The sequence below is a fragment of the Leguminivora glycinivorella genome, chromosome 20 (genome assembly GCF_023078275.1).
Source record: "Leguminivora glycinivorella isolate SPB_JAAS2020 chromosome 20, LegGlyc_1.1, whole genome shotgun sequence".
NCBI lineage: Eukaryota > Metazoa > Arthropoda > Insecta > Lepidoptera > Tortricidae > Leguminivora > Leguminivora glycinivorella.
In genome coordinates, this window is record NC_062990.1 from 8100060 (window position 1) to 8121643 (window position 21584).

A 21584-nucleotide genomic window follows, 5' to 3' on the forward strand; every position below is an offset into this window, starting at 1 on the left:
CACAAAATCATAAGTCATAACCCTCTTTTTTTGCGTTGCCGAGTCGGGTAAATAATATTCAATGGTGAGGTGCCATAACAATACCTGAATGATATCTGATTTTTAAGTTTAAGTGACTTGTGTGATTTGTGATGTGATTTCATTTGTGATGTCTCTAAAGAGGTTCCTCTCTCCATACATCTACTATGAACGTTGAATTCTATTCAACACATTGCGGTGAGCCTAATGGACGCCAGGCTTTAGAAGCTTGTACTATCGATGTAATATGCCAGGCTTTCAGTGTCTTCATTATTTTCAGTTTTCAATAATAAGTGAACATTTTTATCACAAAAACTTTAATAAACAATAGTTACAACTAAGTAAATGCATTATGTATATGGGCGTTTTCCAAAATAAATCTCGAAAATCGAATTTCACCAGATCTGGACGTGTTTGGGCCTTGGGCTCATTCTTCTCAGAATCACGCACTGATTCAATCCTGACGATAAAAAAATGTGGACAGGAAGGTAATTTAACTCTTTAAAATACTGCACGCAATTTTTGTTGACGCCCTCCGGCATATCCACCAGTGAATATTTAAATGTAAGTATTTGTTTTTTTTGCCAACCGTGCCATTTGCCACGAAAAGTGCACCTTGATAACGATCTTTAAATTAATTAAATACACCTACCAAAATATTTCTTAGTCAGCATACACAAATTGAGATAGATCTTAAAGTCTTGAAACTCTATATGCGTCTGGATGTTCTCATAGTTCGTGCCGTTGAACGGATTAATCTTCTTAGAGTTCCTTACGAAGATGAAAGAAGGCACGTGTTTGATCTTGTACTTCGTGTAGATCTCGTTGGTGAAGGTGTCGTCTTCAATCTACAGAAAATTAAGATATTAGAGCGTGAGCGTATGGGTCGTACTGACAGGGTCGCCATGTACGTAATGGATAGGCCAACACTTATCTCAGTGGTATGGGTTTCTTCTGATACAAATGGGCATTTTCGCGAAAAAAGATTCAAAAACTTTTTTTCTAAAATAGGTAAATTTAATGTTTTTCCTACTCCGAATTACGAGCCCTTTTCATCCCACTAGGTGAAAAAAAAGCGTCCCAAATTTATTTTTCCACTTCGTTACCATTTTTCAAACACTTTGTACAGCGGTTACAAAGTGGAAAGTAAGCAAAATAATAGAAAATTTTGGAACCATTTTTTTGTCTCTTGCTTTTTGTCCTAGATCGAAAAGGCTCGTGATTCTAACCAGAAAAAAGGTGATTCTGACTAGGCGAAAATGCCCAAATAATGCCTAAGAGTGACATGACACAGTGGGGGCAGGCCTTATGACTAAAGGAAGAGTTTTTTTACAGTTACAAATTATATAGGTACTCAATCAATACCAACCTTTAAAAACACAACAGTGCCATAATACAGCTCGGCCATCTCCTCAACCTTCGTGATAATCTTCCTACACTTGGAGCACCACTTGTCCATGAATGCCAGGATCACCAGCTTGTCGCCAGCCGTGTGGAACTTCTCCTGCAGGTCTAGGGGGCTACTTATGTCTATTATGCGACTTCTGGAATTATATTTTTACTGGTTAAACCCGATAAGTTGAGCAAACTGTTTTTTGAAATTCGAACTATGTGCAATTTCCAAAATTTTATTTCAAGGACAAATTAGCTCGATTTATCGGGTTTCACCATTAAACCCTCGAGTTCTTGTCTCGCGTAAGTTATGATGGTAGTCACATTACACCAATATAAGGTTCATCAATAGGTTGCTTCTGATGCCGGAAAGGCAAGCTTTCCAGACTAACCAGACTCAGAAATCGAGAAAAATTGAATGTCATATTCAATTATCATTCGCAGGAAACGGCGCAGGGTCGAGAGAAGTGGCATGCTCTCGTTTTATCGCAGAGCCCTCTCTTAGAGCCAGTTGCATCAACCACATTTGACAGACACATCATCGTCACGCAGCACTCGCAGCAGATGTCTATGGAACTTTCCATACAATAAAATTTAACGATTTGACGGTGACAGACGGTTTGATGCAACTGGCCCTTAGTTAGTTAATTTAATAATATCCACGTTTAACTTTTATCGCTGAAACCGTACTCACATCGGCGCCTGTGTGGTAGTAATCAGCACAGCATCCAACGTTTCCTGTAAACAATTCAAGATACCTACAACATTTTTACAGACACAAGTTTTCTAATAAACTTCTAGATTCCACTGAGACGAAAATCAGAGAACCTAGATGTGTTGAAAATGTACCGTGGTTCACAATAAAGATATTCTTATTCTACCTTTTTAGGCTTGCCACAGACAGTCTTAAAAATTCATAATCTTAAAAAAAAATTGTATGCAATCTGACAGTTCAAACTGACACTGACAAGACACTGACAGATCTGTCAGTGTCAATTTGCATACAAATTTTTTTTAAGATTATGAATTTTTAAGACTGTCTGTGGGAAGCCTTAGTCCGGGTTGGTCGTTCTCAAATTATATCGACAGCTTTTAGATTTGACTTCGTCAAACTTTATACATAGTTTTATGGAGTTTTCCCCTCACTAGCTCGGAAACACGTGTTTTGTTCTTTAATACTAGCGGGTAAAAACGCATTTTATCCACTAGTGGGTAAAGTAATTTGACCTTGAATAAAGTCAAATTAACTGCTTTAAAATTGATAAAAGTAGGTGAATCTAGTAATAAAGTTAATTTACCACCTGTGGTACTACTGGAAGCAGTGATAAACGCATTTTTTGCGTTGTAGTTTCCTCGCTATAGTGAGGGGAAAAGTTATGTGTTACACTCGGGTGCAAATGTATTTTACTTCTCGTGTGTTAAAAAACTCGCAAGTTCAGGATTCTATTCTCGAACCACTCGCTTCGCTCGTGGTTCAACTATAGAATCCTTTCACTTGCTCGTTTTTCAATTCCACACTCGGCGTTAAAATACAACTTTGCCCCCTTGTATAACAAATAACTATTAATCACACGCACAAATCTACCTGGCACTTGTTTTGAGATGCTGACTGGTCTTGTTTTGAGACAGGCAAGGACAAGACAAGATGGATATGCACGTGTTTTATAAAAAAAAATAGTACGGAACCCACCGTAAGCTGTTTAATGTTGGTCGCAGGGCGCACCGGGACTTTTTCACTATTTTGCATGAAGATAAATGTCGGTACTTTCCGAACGTTGAATTTGTCGTATAAGTCGTCATGTTCTTCTTTAATCTAGAAAAGAAAAAGGCTTATACGATAACTGTTTTAGCTTTTACATTTTTAGGGTTTCATACCAAACAAGGTACAAAAGGAACCATTTTGGTGCGACTTTGTCCATCTGTTTTTCTTGGCAGCATAATTACGCAAAGTAGACAAAAATTCACCGTAGTAGCTGCAAAAGTAACTGTAACTATTGCCTTATACCTAAGAAACACTGAAAGAAGGTCATCTCCTGGTAGGTCCAGTAGGCGGGAAGTAAGTCGTCACTACTTTTAAAAAGACTTGTATCTTCGTCTGTCAATGAAAACAAAATTGTAGTAAGTAGGTATGTATGGAATGCATATAGACTTACTGCGTTTTAACTTTGAGGAGCAGCGTGAGATACGAGATTTTTTTCAAAGTAGTGACGATGTGTGGGTAGATGAATAAGGATTCAGTCTTAGAATCAGCTTACGTTTGTTATTTACTTCTCCGTCTCAATACTTTTACATGGCGCAGTCGGTAGGATACATACATTACTGGGAATGACATCGCACAAAAAGAAGACCGTAAAAGTATCTTTTTTTTTATTAAATATAAATGGGCTTACTCTTGGCCACAGACTAGCCAAAGGCAAAGACGTGGCCTACGATGGAGTGAGCTCGCCCAGAAGATGCCTGTTCACTCTTGATTTAAAGGTTGCCGGGTTATATGAGCTCGGAAATATAGCCGCCGGCAAGGAATTCCACTCCTTGGCAGTGCGCATAAGAAAAGATCTGTCATAATCTTACTTCTGGAGCCCTGAGAGCGTGTCAGATATTTATGCGATGTTACTACCGCTGCCTGTCCGTGTAAATGACAAAATGTGTAGTGTGATTGCACGCGACTCACAAAATTCATATAACTAGTGGTATATATCGACCGATTTTGGCCACAGCGACTGTATGTTCTAGTGCAAATAGGGTTATAATTTAGATCAAGTCGCCCTCACCCGGCTCGCGTATCCAATCTTTCTGCTGACTACTCGCGCGCATTTAGGACACGTGAGAGTGAGAGCCACCTGTATAGTTGTAGGCGATTGGCTAACTACTAGTACCCACCCTGAGGAACAAAGTGGTGTCAGCATACTTCCTGGCCAGCTCCTGGACGGTGGGAGTCATGAACAAGCCTCTGGAAGACTGTCTCGGCAGGAACGTGAGCACCACCAGCCTGTGTCTCGCCTCTGTCAGCCACCGTTTTAGGTCGTCGTGGCATTTCACGTCGTACAAGTAACCTCTGTAATTGAAAAACTCGCCACGTTGCAGATTCCACTTTTCAAAGAATTAGTACGTGTGGTTAAACAACTTTTTCACATCACCCATTCAGTAATGTTACTTTTTTCCCTGTTACGAGGGAACAAAATGGCACTTTTCTGTTCAAGGACTTTGTTGCCGGCATAACATAGTAATGCAACGAAGGAATTTGCACGTAATACAATGTAAGTATAAAAAAAATGTCTCGATTAAGTGTAAATAGGTACCTACCTACACCTAATATTTTTACAACTGCGATAATTCATAGTTTTTGGGATTTCCTGATAATTAGGTGATGTGAAAAGCAGTAGGTATGTATCACATGGTAGCAATAGTTATTTGTTTTACAAGGGGGCAAAGTTTTTGTTTAACCGCACGTGCCAATATTGATACCCGAGCAAGCGAAAGATTCCAATATTGTGTGAAAAAGTGGAATCTTGAGCGTTGCGAGGGTTTCAAGGCACGAAGGTTAAACAAACTTTGCCACCGAGTGAAACACAAAATTTTTCACTACACCAACACAAACAAAATACTGACTATAAAACATCAAACTAAATCAAGTCTATCAATCTAATCAATATTTATGATTCAAAATCATCATTTACACGTAAATTATACCAGCCAGCTCAAGACATCAAGTTAAAATTTGTATGAAATTACTTTGCACTCTTGTGGATAAAATGCAATTTTGCTATCTGTTTTCGAATAGCAAAGTAAGCCTTTATTAGTTGGTGTGGTGAAAAATTATTTCTATGGGGGTTAATTTGTATTTGAATCCACTCAGTATTCATTTTCTGAATCCTTTGCTTCGTTCAGGATTCAACGAAAGCCCTCCCATTAAATATTTATTTTTGCTCCCTTGTTAAGAATCTACTATGCGCCTTATAACTAGGTAAAACAAAAAATTTAATATTGTTACATATTTACCCAGGACGCGTAATCTTGAGATTTCTAAGACGTCGATCTTCCGCTTTCACCGATTCTATTACACACTAAAAAAAAAACATGCAGGAATTAGTTAATTATGTGACTGGTGCATTATGAGAGGCATTAAAACACTCGTGCTATCTTATTATGAAACTTAATTGCCTATGGCTCGTTTCATAAAACAACACTCATGTTTTAATGCCTAATTATACTGTACAGTAGCATTCATATAATAAGTTTGCAGTACAGATGGTGTTTTTTTACGCACTAGTGCGAGAAGTGGTTCATTATATGCCAGGTCGAAACTTCGGAGGCTCATCTGTACTGAAAAACGTCGTACGATACACGTGCGAAAAGGAAATGCGTAACTCGTGTTGGGAGTGTTATAATTTATCGCCACTCGTTTCGAACTTCCTTTTTTACGCACTTGTATCTTCATGTACTATTTTAGTACAGATGGTGCTTTTTTACGCACTAAGTAGTGCGAGAAGTGATCATTTCTTGTCAGGTCGAAACTTTAGAATGCCATCTGTACTGAAAAACGTCGAAAAAGCGCAAAGGAAATTCGTTCGAAACTCTTTTTTGCACTTGTATCGTAATGTACTACCTATTCTACAATATGTACAGGCTCCCTAGCCGAAATGACAATCATTGACGCTAGTTTATGTTCGAAAATGCCACTTTTTTTTTGACAATACCTCAATATGGCTGATGTTGCGCGTGCGACGGTCCAGCAACTCGGAATGCCTAACGAAAATGAACGTTGGCACCGATTTTATGTTGTACTCGTTGAAAATTTCGTCGTAACCTTTGTAAACCTGGAACAAACATAAATGTAACGGCACATTTAAGCAAAAGGCTATAATAATAATAATAAAATACTTTATTGCACACTACAGAAGAAAAAACAAACATAATTCAGAACAGATATAACGTGGTAGGTAACAACAGGCGGTCTTATCGCTAAAACAGCGGTCTCTTACAGACAACCTTCAGATAGTCGAGTGGCGATCGGAATAAAATTTACGGGTGGTGCAAAAAAAAAACAGAAGGCTAGTACCTAAATGTACAATATAATAAAATAAAATACATATACTACAAATATAAAAGCTATGATAGACTACATATACTAATAAATACAACAATATATGAGATATGACTATGGAGACAATTTCAACGACATGAAATTTCTTGGAAAACAGAAAGTTTATGAAGTAGACAAATAATGATCCTTCAACAACTTTTTAAAAATGGGTAATGAAGTTGCACGTCTAATATTATTGGGCAGATTATTCCACAGTCGAACCGCACGAAAACTGAAAGAGTTGGTGTAGAATTTTGAAGTGGAAGCTATATTGTCGCTTAAGCATTTAGATTTACCACCTGTGGAACTACTGGAAGCAGTGATAAACGCGTTTTTTGCGTTCCTCGCTATAGTGAGGGGAAAAGTTTTGTGTCACACTCGAGTGCAAATGTATTTTACTTCTCGTGTGTTGAAAAACTCGCAAGCTCAGGATTCTATTCTCGAACCACTCGCTTTGCTCGTGGTTCAACTATAGAATCCTTTCGCTTGCTCGTTTTTCAATTCCACACTCGGCGTTAAAATACAACTTTGCACTCTTGTATAATAAATAAATATCAATAGACTTTTTGTAATTATACGCTTCACCTTACCTTGGTCTAACCTTCACCATTTTTGGTGCCTTTAGGGCTTTATGCCTTACGAAATAATAGTTATTTTCCCCTCACTAGCTCGGAAACACGTGTTTTGTCCTTTAATACCAGCGGGTAATAACGCATTACATCCACTGGTGGGTAAAATAAAGATGATTTACCACCTGTGGAACTACTGGAAGCAGTGATAAACGCATTGTTTGCGTTGTAGTTTCCTCGCTATAGTGAGGGGAAAAGTTTTGTGTTACACTCGGGTGCAAATGTATTTTACTTCTCGTGTGTTAAAATACAACTTTGCCCCCTTGTATAACAAATAAATTGTATAACAAACAAATAAATTGTTATTGAGTGTAACACAAAACTTTTTCCCTCACTATAGCGAGGAAACTACAACGCAAAAAATGTGTTTAACACTGCTTCCAGTAGTTCCACAGGTGGTAAATCATCTTTATTACTAGATTCACCTACTTTTATAAATTTTAAAGCAGTTAATTTGACTTTATTCAAGGTCAAATTACTTTACCCACTAGTGGATAAAATGCGTTTTTACCCGCTGGTATTAAAGGACAAAACACGTGTTTCCGAGCTAGTGAGGGGAAAAATATAAATCGCTCGCTCTCTCAGTTATAAGAAAGACGAAGGAGTTATAAGAAATATTAAATATCAATTGACTTTTTGTAATTATACGCTTCACCTTACCTTAGTCTAACCTCACCATTTTTGGTGCCTTTATGGCTTTATGCCTTACGAAATAATAGTTATTTTCCCCTCACTAGCTCGGAAACACGTGTTTTGTCCCTTAATACCACCGGGTAAAAACGCATTTTATCCACTAGTGGGTAAAGTAATTTGACCTTGAATAAAGTCTGCTTTAAAATTGATAAAAGTAGGTGAATCTAGTAATAAAGATGATTTAGTCGTAGTTACCTACTTTTATCAAAGGATAAAACACGTGTTTCCGAGGTAGTAAGGGGAAATATAGCAAAATTATGTTTTCCCCTCACTAGCTCGGAAACACGTGTTTTGTCCTTTAATACCAGCGAGTAAAAACGCATTTTATCCACTAGTGGGTAAAGTAATTTGACCTTGAATAAAGTCAAATTAACTGCTTCAAAATTAGGTGAATCTAGTAATAAAGATGATTTACCACCTGTGGAACTACTGGAAGCAGTGATAAACGCATTTTTTGCGTTGTAGTATCCTCGCTAGAGTGAGGGGAAAAGTTTTGTGTTACACTCGGGTACAAATGTATTTTACTTCTCGTGTGTTAAAAAACTCGCAAGTTCAGGATTCTATTCTCGAACCACTCGCTTAGCTCGTGGTTCAACTATAGAATCCTTTCACTTGCTCGTTTTTCAATTCCACACTCGGCGTTAAAATACAACTTTGCCCCCTTGTATAACAAATAACTATTAAAAAGTCAACTTACCCTCAAAAACACAACAAAGTCCTCATACTTTCGAGCCAGCTTCTCCATCTGTATGGACATTTCGCTGTGTTTCCAAGCTATTGGGAGAAAACCGACTACCACCAGCTTGTCTTCAGCTTTCTTCAGTCTAGCTATTAGGTCCAGAAGGTTTTCCACGGTGAAAATTAATCTGAAATGAAATAAATAGGTAAATATTATATACATGTACACAGATTCACTGAGTCCCACGGTAAACTAAAGACTCGTTGTGGGTTCTCAGTTAATTACTTATTTTAAGTCGTCATCTACTCGTATTAGAACGTATTTGGACTGCAGTTGCGTTTATCGCAGTAGGTATTTATTTCATTTATCTATAATTTCCCAAGATAAATATTGGGGACACCTTACACAGATCATTTATAGCCCCAAACTAAGCAAAGCTTGTACGTGGTGTCGTTCGCAACGAATCATTAGCAATTGAGCCCTTGTTTAAGAACCCTGTTTCGATCAGTGGAACCTTGTGTTAATAATAAACGTAAAACTTACGGTCCTAGCATAAGCTGAGCCACTACGTAAGAAATCACCACAATCAGTAAAACTTCACGCTTCATTTTTAAGACTCCTTATTCCTTAGAGCGCTCATCAATTTCACGAAACGGCCATCGATAGATGGCGTTGGCGCTCGGTACGTGAGCACCGGCAACTCAACGCGCGTTTCAACGCAAACACGAATAATCTTGATAGTTTTGAATTAAATTGCTAATAACATAATTTTCAATTTTATATGGGGACTCTTTATTTAATTTCATATTCATGGTATGGTAGTAGTAAATAAGGTATATGAATGTAGTAAAAGTATAGTATTAGTCTACATATACATATATAAATTCAGGTTTCCTAATTTATTGATTCAACAACCAACACCGCTGAGCCGAAACTACGAAAGCTAGAAAGTCGAAATTTGTATAGATTGCATTAACACAATTTCGAAGAGATAAGAATCGATGATGAAAATTTACACCCTTAGTAGAGGGAAAAAGGGAGTGAAAGTTTGTAGCGGGATCAATTTGTTTTTTTTTTATTAGGAAAATTTTAGTTAGGAACTTGAAAGTTGAAATTAGAGACTAGTTTAATAGTGGTTTCTGTTTTTTAGGGTTCCGTAGTCAACTAGGAACCCCTATAGTTTCGCCATGTCTGTCTGTCCGTCCGTCCGTCCGTCCGCGGATAATCTCAGTAACCGTAAGCACTAGAAAGCTGAAATTTAGTAACAATATGTATATCAATCACGCCAACAAAGTGCAAAAATAAAAAATGGAAAAAAATGTTTTATTAGGGTACCCCTGCTACATGTAAAGTGGGGGCTGATTTTTTTTTTCATTTCAACCCCAACGTGTGATATATTGTTGGATAGGTATTTAAAAATGAATAAGGGTTTACTAAGATCGTTTTTTGATAATATTAATATTTTCGGAAATTATCAAAGTTATAGCAGGGGCAGCTCACTCCGCGATTCTATCGCCGCGCTACAAGTACATGCTGGCGGCCGCGAGTTCGCGGCCTAATCAGGGGTGGCGCGCGTTCTCACGGAACGCACGTTTGCACTTTCTATTGTTACTTTACGTTGCGAGTTTTTTTTTTAAGTTTTATATGCGATGTCCGCGTGTGAATGGCTAATGCTTAGTTAAATAAACATCATGAATAAAATAGGAGAATCTTACACAGATCTACTATTGATTAAGTCCCACGGAAAAGTTAAATAAGCCTTGTGATGTTGGGACTTAAATAAAAAATATAAATACTATATATATACCTAGAAAGTACCCAAGACTAGAATATATAGTGTAACATTTTATCTGAGTATTAATTCGTTTTAGTCCATAGGCAACCCTATCGTCCGACGCTGCGCACGTGCGGCTCGTTTCTTTGTTATAATTTTGTAGGCATTTAAAAGGCGGCATTTCGTGAACATCAAAGCAGTGGGCCTTCTGTACTTGTACTATTATATATTCTGTGGTTATAGTGACTTTCATATTTTTATAAGAACAGCATGCACTTACGTCCAGAACAGTGACATTTGGTGCATTGGAACTGCTCATGATGTGTCACTTTTTAACCGTCGCCTCAAATCTGAGAGATTTGAGGCGAGGTTCTCAATTCGTCTGTATGTTTATTTTTTTTTTCATTTTTTTATGTTTGTTCCTCGATATCTCCGTTGTTACTGGACCGATAAAAAAAAAATATTGAATGTACATGAATACAGATTGGTCCCATTTTTCTCAGAACCCAGTTCTGATGATGGGATCCTGGAGTAATCGAGGGAACTCCTCGAATCTGAAAGGCATACGTATGGTGATTTTTGTATTTTTAAAGGAACAGCATGCATTTAGGTACGGAACAGTGACATTTGGTGCAGTGGAACTGCTGATGATGGCCAGAACGGAACTTCTCAAATCTGAACGGCACGCTTATAGTGACTTTGGTATTTTTATAAGAACAGCATGCACTTTCGTCCAGAACAGTGACATTTGGTGCAGTGGAACTGCTGATGATGGTCAGAACCGATCTTCTCAAATCTGAACGGAACACTTATAGTGACTTTGGTATTCTTATAAGAACATCATGCACTTACGTCCAGTCCAGAACAGTGATATTTGGTGCAGTGGAACTGCTGATGATGGTCAGAACACTTAGAACCAAACTCCTCAAATCTGAACGGCACGCTTATAGTGACTTTGGTATTTATATAAGAACAGCATGCACTTACGTCCAGTACAGTGACATTTGGTGCAGTGGAACTGCTGATGATGGTCAGAACCGAACTCCTCAAATCTGAACGGCACACTCATAGTGACTTTGGTATTTTTGTAAGAAAAGCATGCATTTAAGTTCAGAACAGTGACATTTATTTAGTTATGTTTGTTAAGCATACTGAGTTTTCAAGTCAAAGTTTATCAAGCTTCGATTTCTTATAATCGGATTCATGAGGAATTGAGAAACTCCTCAAACCTTAGCATTATACGTATATTGATTTGTGTTGCCATCAAATAATTAAAGCATTAAAAGCAGTTTTAAAAAATACCTACACATTTCTACATAATCCAACATTCGCAAGTAGCTTTCACCAGAACCCGAAAGGCGGCGGTTTTTTTTTTCTTAAAAAATATTAAACGTTTTTTTATGGGATAGGAGGCAAACGAGCAGATAGTCTGCCTGATGGTAAGCGATCACTGCCGCCCATGGACACCAGAAGCACCAGAAGTGTTGGAGGTGCGTTGCCGGCCTTTAAGATGGATGTACACTCTTTTCTTGAAGGTTTGAAGGTCGCATTGGTCCGGAAATACCGCTGGCGACAATTCATTCCACAGTTTAACTGTGGATGACGTGACCAAATTTGCAAAATATTGCGTCTTAGAAACATTTTAAAGGGTGAAAATCAAAATATGTACATGTTCGTTCTAAAAGTAGCTGATCAAACATCGTCGGTTTGGAAAGTCTGCGGTAAAATTTTTGCTCATTACTATACATATTCGATTTAGAGGGTTTTGAGATTTAGGAAATAAAACAACGCTTCATTAGATTTAATTTAATAGCATTATGTAATTATAATGTCAATGTAAGTGCAAGCAGTCTTATTTACAACAAACTTACAAGCGGAAAGAAATATATGCAGAAAGAAAAAAAAGAAGCTGTCAATACTGAATCCCCTAGGGTGGCTATGTATGAATAGCACAGAAAAGTATTAAAATAAAATAAAAACCGGCCAAAAGCGTGTCGGGCCACGCTCAGTGTAGGGTTCCGTAGTTTTCCGTATTTTTCTCAAAAACTAACCTATAAAGTTCAAAACAAGTTTCAAAGAAAGTCTTTGTAAAGTTCTACTTTTGTGATTTTTTTCATATTTTTAAACATATGGTTTAAAAGTTATAGGGGGGGGGTCGCACTTTTTTTCCTTTAGGAGCGATTATTTCCGAAAATATGAAAATTATCAAAAATCGAAGTTAGTAAAACCTAATTCATTTTTAAATACCTATCTAACTATATCACACGTTGGGGTTGAAATGAAAAAAAATATCTGCCCCCTCTTTACATGTAGGGGTACCCTAATAAAACATTTTTTCCATTTATTATTATTAACGACCTTCCACATATTTATAATGAGCCCAAACATGATGGGGTTATGATGAGGAGAATAGCAGTTCTGTTGACCACCTCCTGACTCCATTATGAGAACCTGGACCTCGTCTAGTTCGATGGTGCTCGTCAGCCCAAATCTAATGAGCCCGAACATGATGGGGTTATGATGAGGAGAATAGCAGTTCTGTTGGCCACCTCCTGACTCCATCATGAGACCCTGGACCTCATCTAGTTCGATGGTGCTCGTCAGCCCAAATCTAATGAGCCCAAACATGATGGGGTTATGATGAGGAGAATAGCAGTTCTGTTGGCCACCTCCTGACCCCGTCATGAGACCTTGGACCTCATCTAGTTCGATGGTGCTCGTCAGCCCAAATCTAATGAGCCCAAACATGATGGGGTTATGATGAGGAGAATAGCAGTTCTGTTGACCACCTCCTGACTCCATCATGAGACCTTGGACCTCATCTAGATCGATGGTGCTCATCAGCCCAAATCTAATGAGCCCAAACATGGTGGAGTTATGATAAGTAGAATAGCAGTTCTGTTGAACATCTCCTGCCTGACTCCATCATCATGAGAACCAGAACCTCATCCTGGTCCCAAAATATAATAATAATTCAAACTCTCAACAAACTTCACGTATAACTTAAAATCCAAAATCATATAAAAAGCATGTCGAATGCTAAAATTGCATAAGGTGTAAAAAGGATCAACATTTGTTTAGTCGCAGTTTACGGCACTTCTCGGAACTATCGAGCTGCTTACGAAAGCTAGGTGCGCCGGACGATCAAACGCAGGTCCGTTGTCTTCGAGCGCTCGGCGCAGACTGAGCGGGCTCGCGTTAGCACAGTGTCTTTTATTCGAATTTTAAGGTGTTTTAAAAACATATCTATCGACAGAAAAGTATGTCTTATATGTATGATTTTTTTGTTATAGGTCAATAAGAAGTTCTAGTTTAGGATAATATTATTTAAGAGTTACAAAAAATGCAGGAATCGCAGGAAAAATACATAATGTAAACCTCTTTTTATCGAAAAAATGGGGAGGATACGGAAGGTTATTTATCCACCATTTCAAGTAAATCTTAAAATGTCAAAGTATTAGCTAACTCGTACAGGATATAACAAATAGGATTGTGATCATTTATTACCCCAAATAACATTTTTAACAGCACAATCACGATTCTAAACGAGCTATCCCACTACGAAATTTGAAAACGTCTTCCGAAAAAACTGATTTTTCGGAAGTATAAAAAGACATATTTTAAAGTAGTACCAATTGACTTTCTAGCTTAAGATATGTACTTTTAGAAACATTATCATTTTTTTAATAATCATTTATAGTTTCTTTATAATTTTGAATGAAAAAGGTTCCATTTTGCAAAAAACGCTCGTCTTTAGGAGTAAGGCCTCTTAAAACACCACAAAATTCACACCACTGATGTTGTGGAAACTCAGATCTCAACTGACACGTACATTTATAGTTTATATCAACATTAGAGATGGGCCGAATACGGACTTAGCCGAATACGAATATTCGGCCGAACATTCGGTTCAGCTGTTACCGAACCGAACATTCGGCCGAATATTCGGTTGCGCCATATTTTAGATTTCGGCTTAGAGTTACACTACTTACACACACACGCACGCACGCACGCACGCACGCACGCACGCACGCACGCACGCACGCACGCACGCACGCACGCACGCACGCACGCACGCACGCACGCACGCACGCACGCACGCACGCACGCACGCACGCACGCACGCACGCACGCACGCACGCACGCACGCACGCACGCACGCACGCACGCACGCACGCACGCACGCACGCACGCACGCACGCACGCACGCACGCACGCACGCACGCACGCACGCACGCACGCACGCACGCACGCACGCACGCACGCACGCACGCACGCACGCACGCACGCACGCACGCACGCACGCACGCACGCACGCACGCACGCACGCACGCACGCACGCACGCACGCACGCACGCACGCACGCACGCACGCACGCACGCACGCACGCACGCACGCACGCACGCACGCACGCACGCACGCACGCACGCACGCACGCACGCACGCACGCACGCACGCACGCACGCACGCACGCACGCACGCACGCACGCACGCACGCACGCACGCACGCACGCACGCACGCACGCACGCACGCACGCACGCACGCACGCACGCACGCACGCACGCACGCACGCACGCACGCACGCACGCACGCACGCACGCACGCACGCACGCACGCACGCACGCACGCACGCACGCACGCACACACACACACACACACACACACACACACACACACACACACACACACACACACACACACACACACACACACACACACACACACACACACACACACACACACACACACACACACACACACACACACACACACACACACACACACACACACACACACACACACACACACACACACACACACACACACAGTACCTACACTTTTCAATCATTGCTAAATGGGTACCTACATTTATCTTACTAAAGCTCTTAATGTTCCTATAATTTAGTGCATAAGAAAATTTTGGATTTTGTTTCTTAAACTACGTTGTTTTTACTTTTTTACAATATTATTGTATTTGTATTTCAACGCATTTTTAACTCCCTTTGGTAGTTCATTAGAATGCTGAAATAGGATGTCATAATCCGATGAATTACGAAACAACTTACGCTATGGAAACGGATTAAATCGCGTATAATGAATTTAAAATACATCCCGACGTTTCGAACTCTTTACAGCGTTCGTGGTCAACGGGTGACTGAGGAAAAAAAAATAAATAAATAAATTCATTATACGCGATTTAATCCGTTTCCATAGTTTTATTTCATGAGTAACTATCGCGGTAACCGAAGACAATATTATCAACTTACGCTATTTATTTACTTTGTTAATTCGGTAAATATTCGGCAATTTCACCGAACTATTCGGCCGAATACGAACATTAAAAATCTTGCCGAATATGCCGAATACCGAATATTTACCGAATATTCGGCCCATCTCTAATCAACATTATGAACTTGAGACGGAAGCGAGATCGTGGGATCCATTTACGTAGTTTCATACTTATTCACTTTCATAACTTATATTAATCATGTACCTTGACTTACTTGACTTAATGTCCTATGTCCTCTAGATGGGGCAGAGGGCCACAGTACGTCGTCATCCCGAAGGTTTTGAGCTTCGCGGTTTACTTCGCTCCAGGTCATCCTTATCATCTTCGCTTCTGCAATGATCGTCCGCCACCAGGGGCCTACTGCATACCATTTTACAATTTGTATTACAAGTGGTTGGGGACTGCCGCAAGGCCCCAGGTCTGCTTAGGGCGGGTTTTCGCTTTCCTTGGGGATTCCAATCTAGGGCTTGCCTCGGTATGTGGTCGGGGTCGTATGACCAATCCAGTTCCATTTGCGGCGTTTGATCTGCTGGTCGATCGGAGTCTCACCGCAGAGTTCCCATAGATCTGCGTTGGAGATTTTTTCGGGCCGGAATACGCCAGTATACGATACCTACAATATGTTAATTTCTAAGAGTTAATCTCTTTTCTGTACAACCAAATTGTTATTAGGTAAGGTTCAGCGGGGCAAATCTCGACTGGGGGACAATGTAGAACTCAGAAACATCATAGCTATGATGTTGAGTTCTACATGTACCCACTGAACACGCCTACCATATACAACCGGTGGACACTCTATTTAACACTGAAAACATTGTAAAACATGGAAAAAATGGACCAGTTATATTTGTCCCCCAGTCGAGATTTACCCCGCTGTACCTTATGTATCTATAAGTGGAAACTGTATTGGTTAAATAATGCAATATTTTTAAAATGATATACTTACCCCGGATGAAACTTCTTGAACTTTTGTGCGGAAATCGAAGTTTTCTATGATAATGATAAACAGTCTCCCTTGACTCCTAACCATGCACACATTTTACCTATCATTTTGCTTATGTTTCTATGGAAACCTGACATAAATGCAAATTACACTATGGTAAGATTTTGGCATAACAATGACGTAAATGACTGCCCTATGACAGTATTGTCAAACGAAGAAAATATGGCAACGACAGCTACAATTTAAATTTTCACAAAATCCCAAATTATTCCATCATACCCAATAAACAGGAAGAACAGGATATAATGGAATAATTTATCTATAAATATCCCCTTTCATAATACGGCAGCAGAACCAGAAGTCACCAATGTCACAGTTTGCGGCGCGATGTCTTCGCGCACTCAGTCTAAGGTTGGTGCAAACAACAGTTTTGCATTCAGCCGATACAGTAGGCCACCAAAGAACACACCAGTAGGCTTAGCATGCCTTGCGTTGTCGCGCGCCATTTCATACATCAAACGCGACTTCGAGTATGGGCTCGCGGACGAGAGCGCAAGTTGTGCTAGACCGCCTAGTAGTATGATGTACGAGTATAGGGATGGTTCTGGAATATAATCCCGGTTCCGGAATCATCAGCTTACAGGGTCACTAGTCATTACCTACCCACTAGGCCAACAGGGCGACAAAATGATGAAAATCGCTGATCAGGGTACGTAGCCGAATGGCACAAACGCTCACGAAACGAAACGCTCGTAGATATCTATCTCTATTGCTCTTGCGTATTGGCGCGACAGAGCCAGACTACCTTTAGCGGAGTTTCGTTTTCGTTTCGCGTCATATAAATGCCATTCGGCTATGGGGCCTGGGCAACAAAAACATGTGACGTGAAAGCTCTCAGAATCTCTGATCTAGACTTGTGTCCGATTTTTTGTTCGCTGTGAACTGATTCATGTGGGTAGCAAAATACGCCATATCGATTTCAATATATAATAATTTGGTTTGTAAGTCCTCCAACATAAGCTCTGAGTTATCCAAAAGTAGTGTGCAAATTTCAAGACTAGCTTTTGTAAATTCGGTTCTGTGATCATGAATCAGTCAATCAGCCAGTATATTCTAGATTCAATGGATTCAGTATTGATATATCGTCTTGTTTTTACCAGGGCTACCAAAAACATGAACATGATCAGACAAGCACCTCGCCGCGCCGTCGAACAAACAAGACCAATCAGTCTCCCACTTCAGGCGCCTTCGCAAAACTTCTGGTTGCTGCTGACCACAGTATTCGCGGCTTCTCTGGATGAGCGTGATGAAGAAATCGCTGAACCACCGCCGGCCAATTTTGCAACCACTTTTGAGTCAGAGTAAGACTGATGTCACATATCTACTGTTAATTATTAAATTGGCTCGTTGGGTGGACGACATCCGAAAAACTGCGGGGCACTTCTGGATGAGATTAGCCCAGGACCGGGATAAGTGGCGTACACGAAGGGAGGCCTATGCTCAGCAGTGGGCGATTAATGGCTGAAATGATGATGATGATGAATTATTAATACGGCCCCTCGTGTGATAAGGTGTTCAATATTTCGATTGGTGACGTAGAACTGGCCCCGTAGGCTAATGGCAATTCTGCGACGCGAAACGCCGCAGAAATGTAGCGCCAATACGCAACAGCGATAGAGATAGATAGCTAGAGATATTACCGTGAGCGTTTGGCATTCGGCTACGCACACTGAGCTGATATGAGCTCATATGTGGCTTATGTGGTCACAACATATCAGGCCCCGTAGCCGAATGGCATTTCTACGTTCTACGACGCGAAAGGAAAACGAAACGCCGCGAAAGGTAGTCTGGCTCTGTTGCGCCAATACGCAAGAGCGATAGAGATAGATATCTACGAGCGTTTCGTGAGCGTTTGTGCATTCAGCTGCGCACGCAGGCTACGTAGCCTGCGTGCGCTACGTAGCCAAATGCACAAACGCTTACGATAATACCCGTTATCGTTAGCTATCTCTATCGCTCTTCCGTATTGACGTGGCAGAGCCACACTGCGTTTAAGTAGTTTCGATTGGCGTCTATCGACAACGATTGTCATTTCGGCTAAACTTGAGCACTTTTATGAGCTGCCTATCCCTTTAAATACAGGTATAAGATTCAGCAGGTACTATCCAATTTATTAATGCCACGCAAACTATTAAATTACTCTTAATTTTTGCAAAAACTTAACCTAGCTAACCTAAGGATTTGTCTTCCAGAAATGTGACCACCCTAATGAAAGTGTCCGAGCTGGAGGCCTTGCTAGCCGACGCCGGGGACAAGTTGGTGGTGATCTTCTGCATGGTGCGCTGGTGCCCTTTCTGCAGGAAGATCGCTCCCACAGTCGAGGATATTGCTGCTAAGGGGTCGCAGAATTTGGTCATGCTCAAGGTTCGCTATGTTTTTTGAAACTTTAAGCTTTCTTTCTAACTGCTTGCGAAGTCATTCATTGAATACGATGTCTGAATTAAAATATTGACCACCATTTTATATGGAATTTGATAGATGACAACCCACTAACCCTGAGTTAAGTGGTTGGTGCAAGTGGGCCTAATTGTGCTTCGCCCACTGAGATACTATTAATATCGATGTATACAGCTCAGTGTACCTAACCGACATCAGTGATGTCACATCACAATCGCATAGGCTTCGTTAATCGTTTCAATCTTTATATAGACAGGTGTCTCAGTACAACATCTCACTCACACTGCTACACCTCACTCTAGATATATAAGAAGCCACTATGCAACTTAAGTGAGAATAAATCTATATTCCATACAAGCGAGTTCTCCGTTAGTCCCCACAAATCATAATTGTCATGGCGACCCTGCCAGTGCGGCCTTGCGCTGCACTGGTAGCGTGCCCGCCGCGCCAGCCAGTACGTGAATTCATTTAATAATCCAGTGCATTAAAATGTGAACAGTGATAAAACTTTTACAAACATAGGAGGTAGGGCATAGCGAATGATATTCCGCTCTGTGTGATAGGGCACAGCACAGCGGATATCGTCTCGCTCGAATCTAGAGCAGAGCTCAACTGGGGAAGTACCTCCGCCTTACAGAAGACCGCAGCCAAATAGCACTAGACCCTACTCATAGTGTTGTGTTCCTGCCGGTGAGTAAGGCCGCCAGAGCTCAACGAGGGTGCGGTGTGCTGACGACAGGAGGACTTACGGAACTAATTTGTTCCGTCTATTGTCCTTTGAGTCGTCGGCAACCCGAACCCTCCTTGGAACTTGTACACTCCTTTTTGCTGTGTACTTATACAACACAGCAAAAGGGAGTGTACAAATGTCTAATGGGATGACAACGCGCATGTGACACTCTTTGAGTTGTAGGAATCCATAGGTTATGGTGACCGCTTTCCATCAGGCGGACCGCATGCTTGTTTGCCACCGACGTAGTATATAAAAAAAATTAAAATGCTTTATCTTCTCCCAGCTGGACATGGATGACCGTGAAGCCGAGTCTTCCAAGATCCTCGCTCGCTACTCGGCGTACCACATGCACCACGACCGCTACGCTGTGGGGCTCCCCACCTTCGTGTTCCTGAAGGACGGCGCCAAGCTGGAGCACTACAGCAGCGCCGACGACGAGCGCCTGCGCAGCGCCGTCAGGAAATACACCGGCTTCATGGCGTGAATCATATGGCAATACTATTAAACAGTACAACTATCCGCATTTTGTTTGTTTGTAGACATTGTACCGCAAAAGAGAAACTGAACTCGTAGGCTATTTTTCAACTAGGACAGTGTGCGTCAGCCGAATATACAAACGCTTCACGAAACGCTCACGAATCGCGTCCTATGGCTGAAAAGCCTAGTCGACATTAAACAATTAAACAGAATCATATGACAATTTAATACAACGATCCCTAAACATATATTTTTTAAATAAAATAGTTATTTGTTTCACGAGCAAGCGAAAGATTTCAATATTGAACCGCGAGCGTAGCGACTGGTTCAAAAAGTGGAATCTTGAGCGTTGCGAGGGTTTCAAGGCACGAAGGGTAAACAAACTTTGCCTCCGAGTGAAACACAACATTTTTTCACCACGCCAACACGAACAAAATACTGACTATAAAACATCAAACTAAATCAAATCCATCGGTTAATTCAATATTTTTATGATTCAAAATCAATTTATAGGTAAATTCTACCAGCCAGCTTAAGACATCAAGTTAAAATCTGTATGAAATTACTTTGCACTCTTGTGAATAAAATGCAATTTTGCAATCTGTTTTCGAATAGCAAAGTAAGCCTTTACCCATTGGTGTGGTGAAAAAATAATTAAAATTGGCTAAGCCATTCGCTGCGTGTTCCATTTTCGAAAACTTTACCCTGTGGCGGCGAACAACTTGAGGCGTTGTCATACGCCACACTTGGTTTAGTAAACTCAGAATGGCATTTCTGCGACGCGAAACGTAAACGAAACACCGCGAAAGGTAGTCTGGCTCTGTCCCACGAGCGATAGAGAATTAGAGATAGATATCTACGAGTACTGATGTGCCGACGGAAAGTTTCCAAAATTCTGAAATTTTCACATAGGAAAACTTCGGAAACTTTCCATACTTTGTATGGACAATTGTACCTATGGATGGAAACTTTCCATTTCATAAACTTAAATTCCCTTTATTTTTCGTGAATTTTTCAAGAAATTTAAGATTTTTTTTGGAAAGTTTCCGCAACTTGCACATCACTATCTACGAGCGTTTCGTTTCGTGAGCTTTCGGCTATGTACTACCAGTCAAACGCAATCGTTTTTCTAATGAGCGTACTTAATCAGGTTACGCACGCCAAATAATTGTTTTTAAGGGACGAATAAATTTTTACCATAGGTACCTACATATTTTTCTCATAATTTATAGCTAAAACAATAGTAAGTATATATTTTACACGGGGGCAAAGTTGTTGTTTAACCGCACGTCACGTTCACTTGCTAATATTGTCACGAGCAAGCGAAAGATTTCAATATTGAACCGCGAGCTTAGCGAATGGATCAAAATGTGGATAATTGAGAGTTTAGGTGCTTTAGTACTCCCAAAGACATA

General features: G+C 40.4%; 2 protein-coding genes across 2 annotated transcripts; one reads left to right on the forward strand and one right to left on the reverse strand.

The window, feature by feature from the left end:
• Positions 1-318: 318 nt before the first annotated feature.
• On the reverse strand, positions 319-16552 carry LOC125237143. The gene is made up of 10 exons (XM_048144119.1): positions 16506-16552; positions 15774-16172; positions 8513-8681; positions 6108-6227; positions 5410-5474; positions 4291-4465; positions 3101-3223; positions 2105-2148; positions 1388-1562; positions 319-866 (listed from the first exon to the last, which is right to left on the reverse strand). The coding sequence occupies exons 3-10, from the start codon at positions 8570-8572 to the stop codon at positions 657-659; spliced, it is 972 nt and encodes a 323-aa protein (XP_048000076.1). The 5' UTR covers positions 8573-8681; positions 15774-16172; positions 16506-16552; the 3' UTR covers positions 319-656.
• A 173-nt stretch (positions 16553-16725) lies between these two features.
• On the forward strand, positions 16726-20211 carry LOC125237144 (thioredoxin-like). The gene is made up of 4 exons (XM_048144120.1): positions 16726-16913; positions 17663-17863; positions 18755-18926; positions 19976-20211. Exons 1-4 carry the CDS (start codon positions 16870-16872, stop codon positions 20174-20176), a joined length of 618 nt encoding a protein of 205 aa, XP_048000077.1. The 5' UTR covers positions 16726-16869; the 3' UTR covers positions 20177-20211.
• The last annotated feature ends 1373 nt before the right edge of the window (positions 20212-21584 follow it).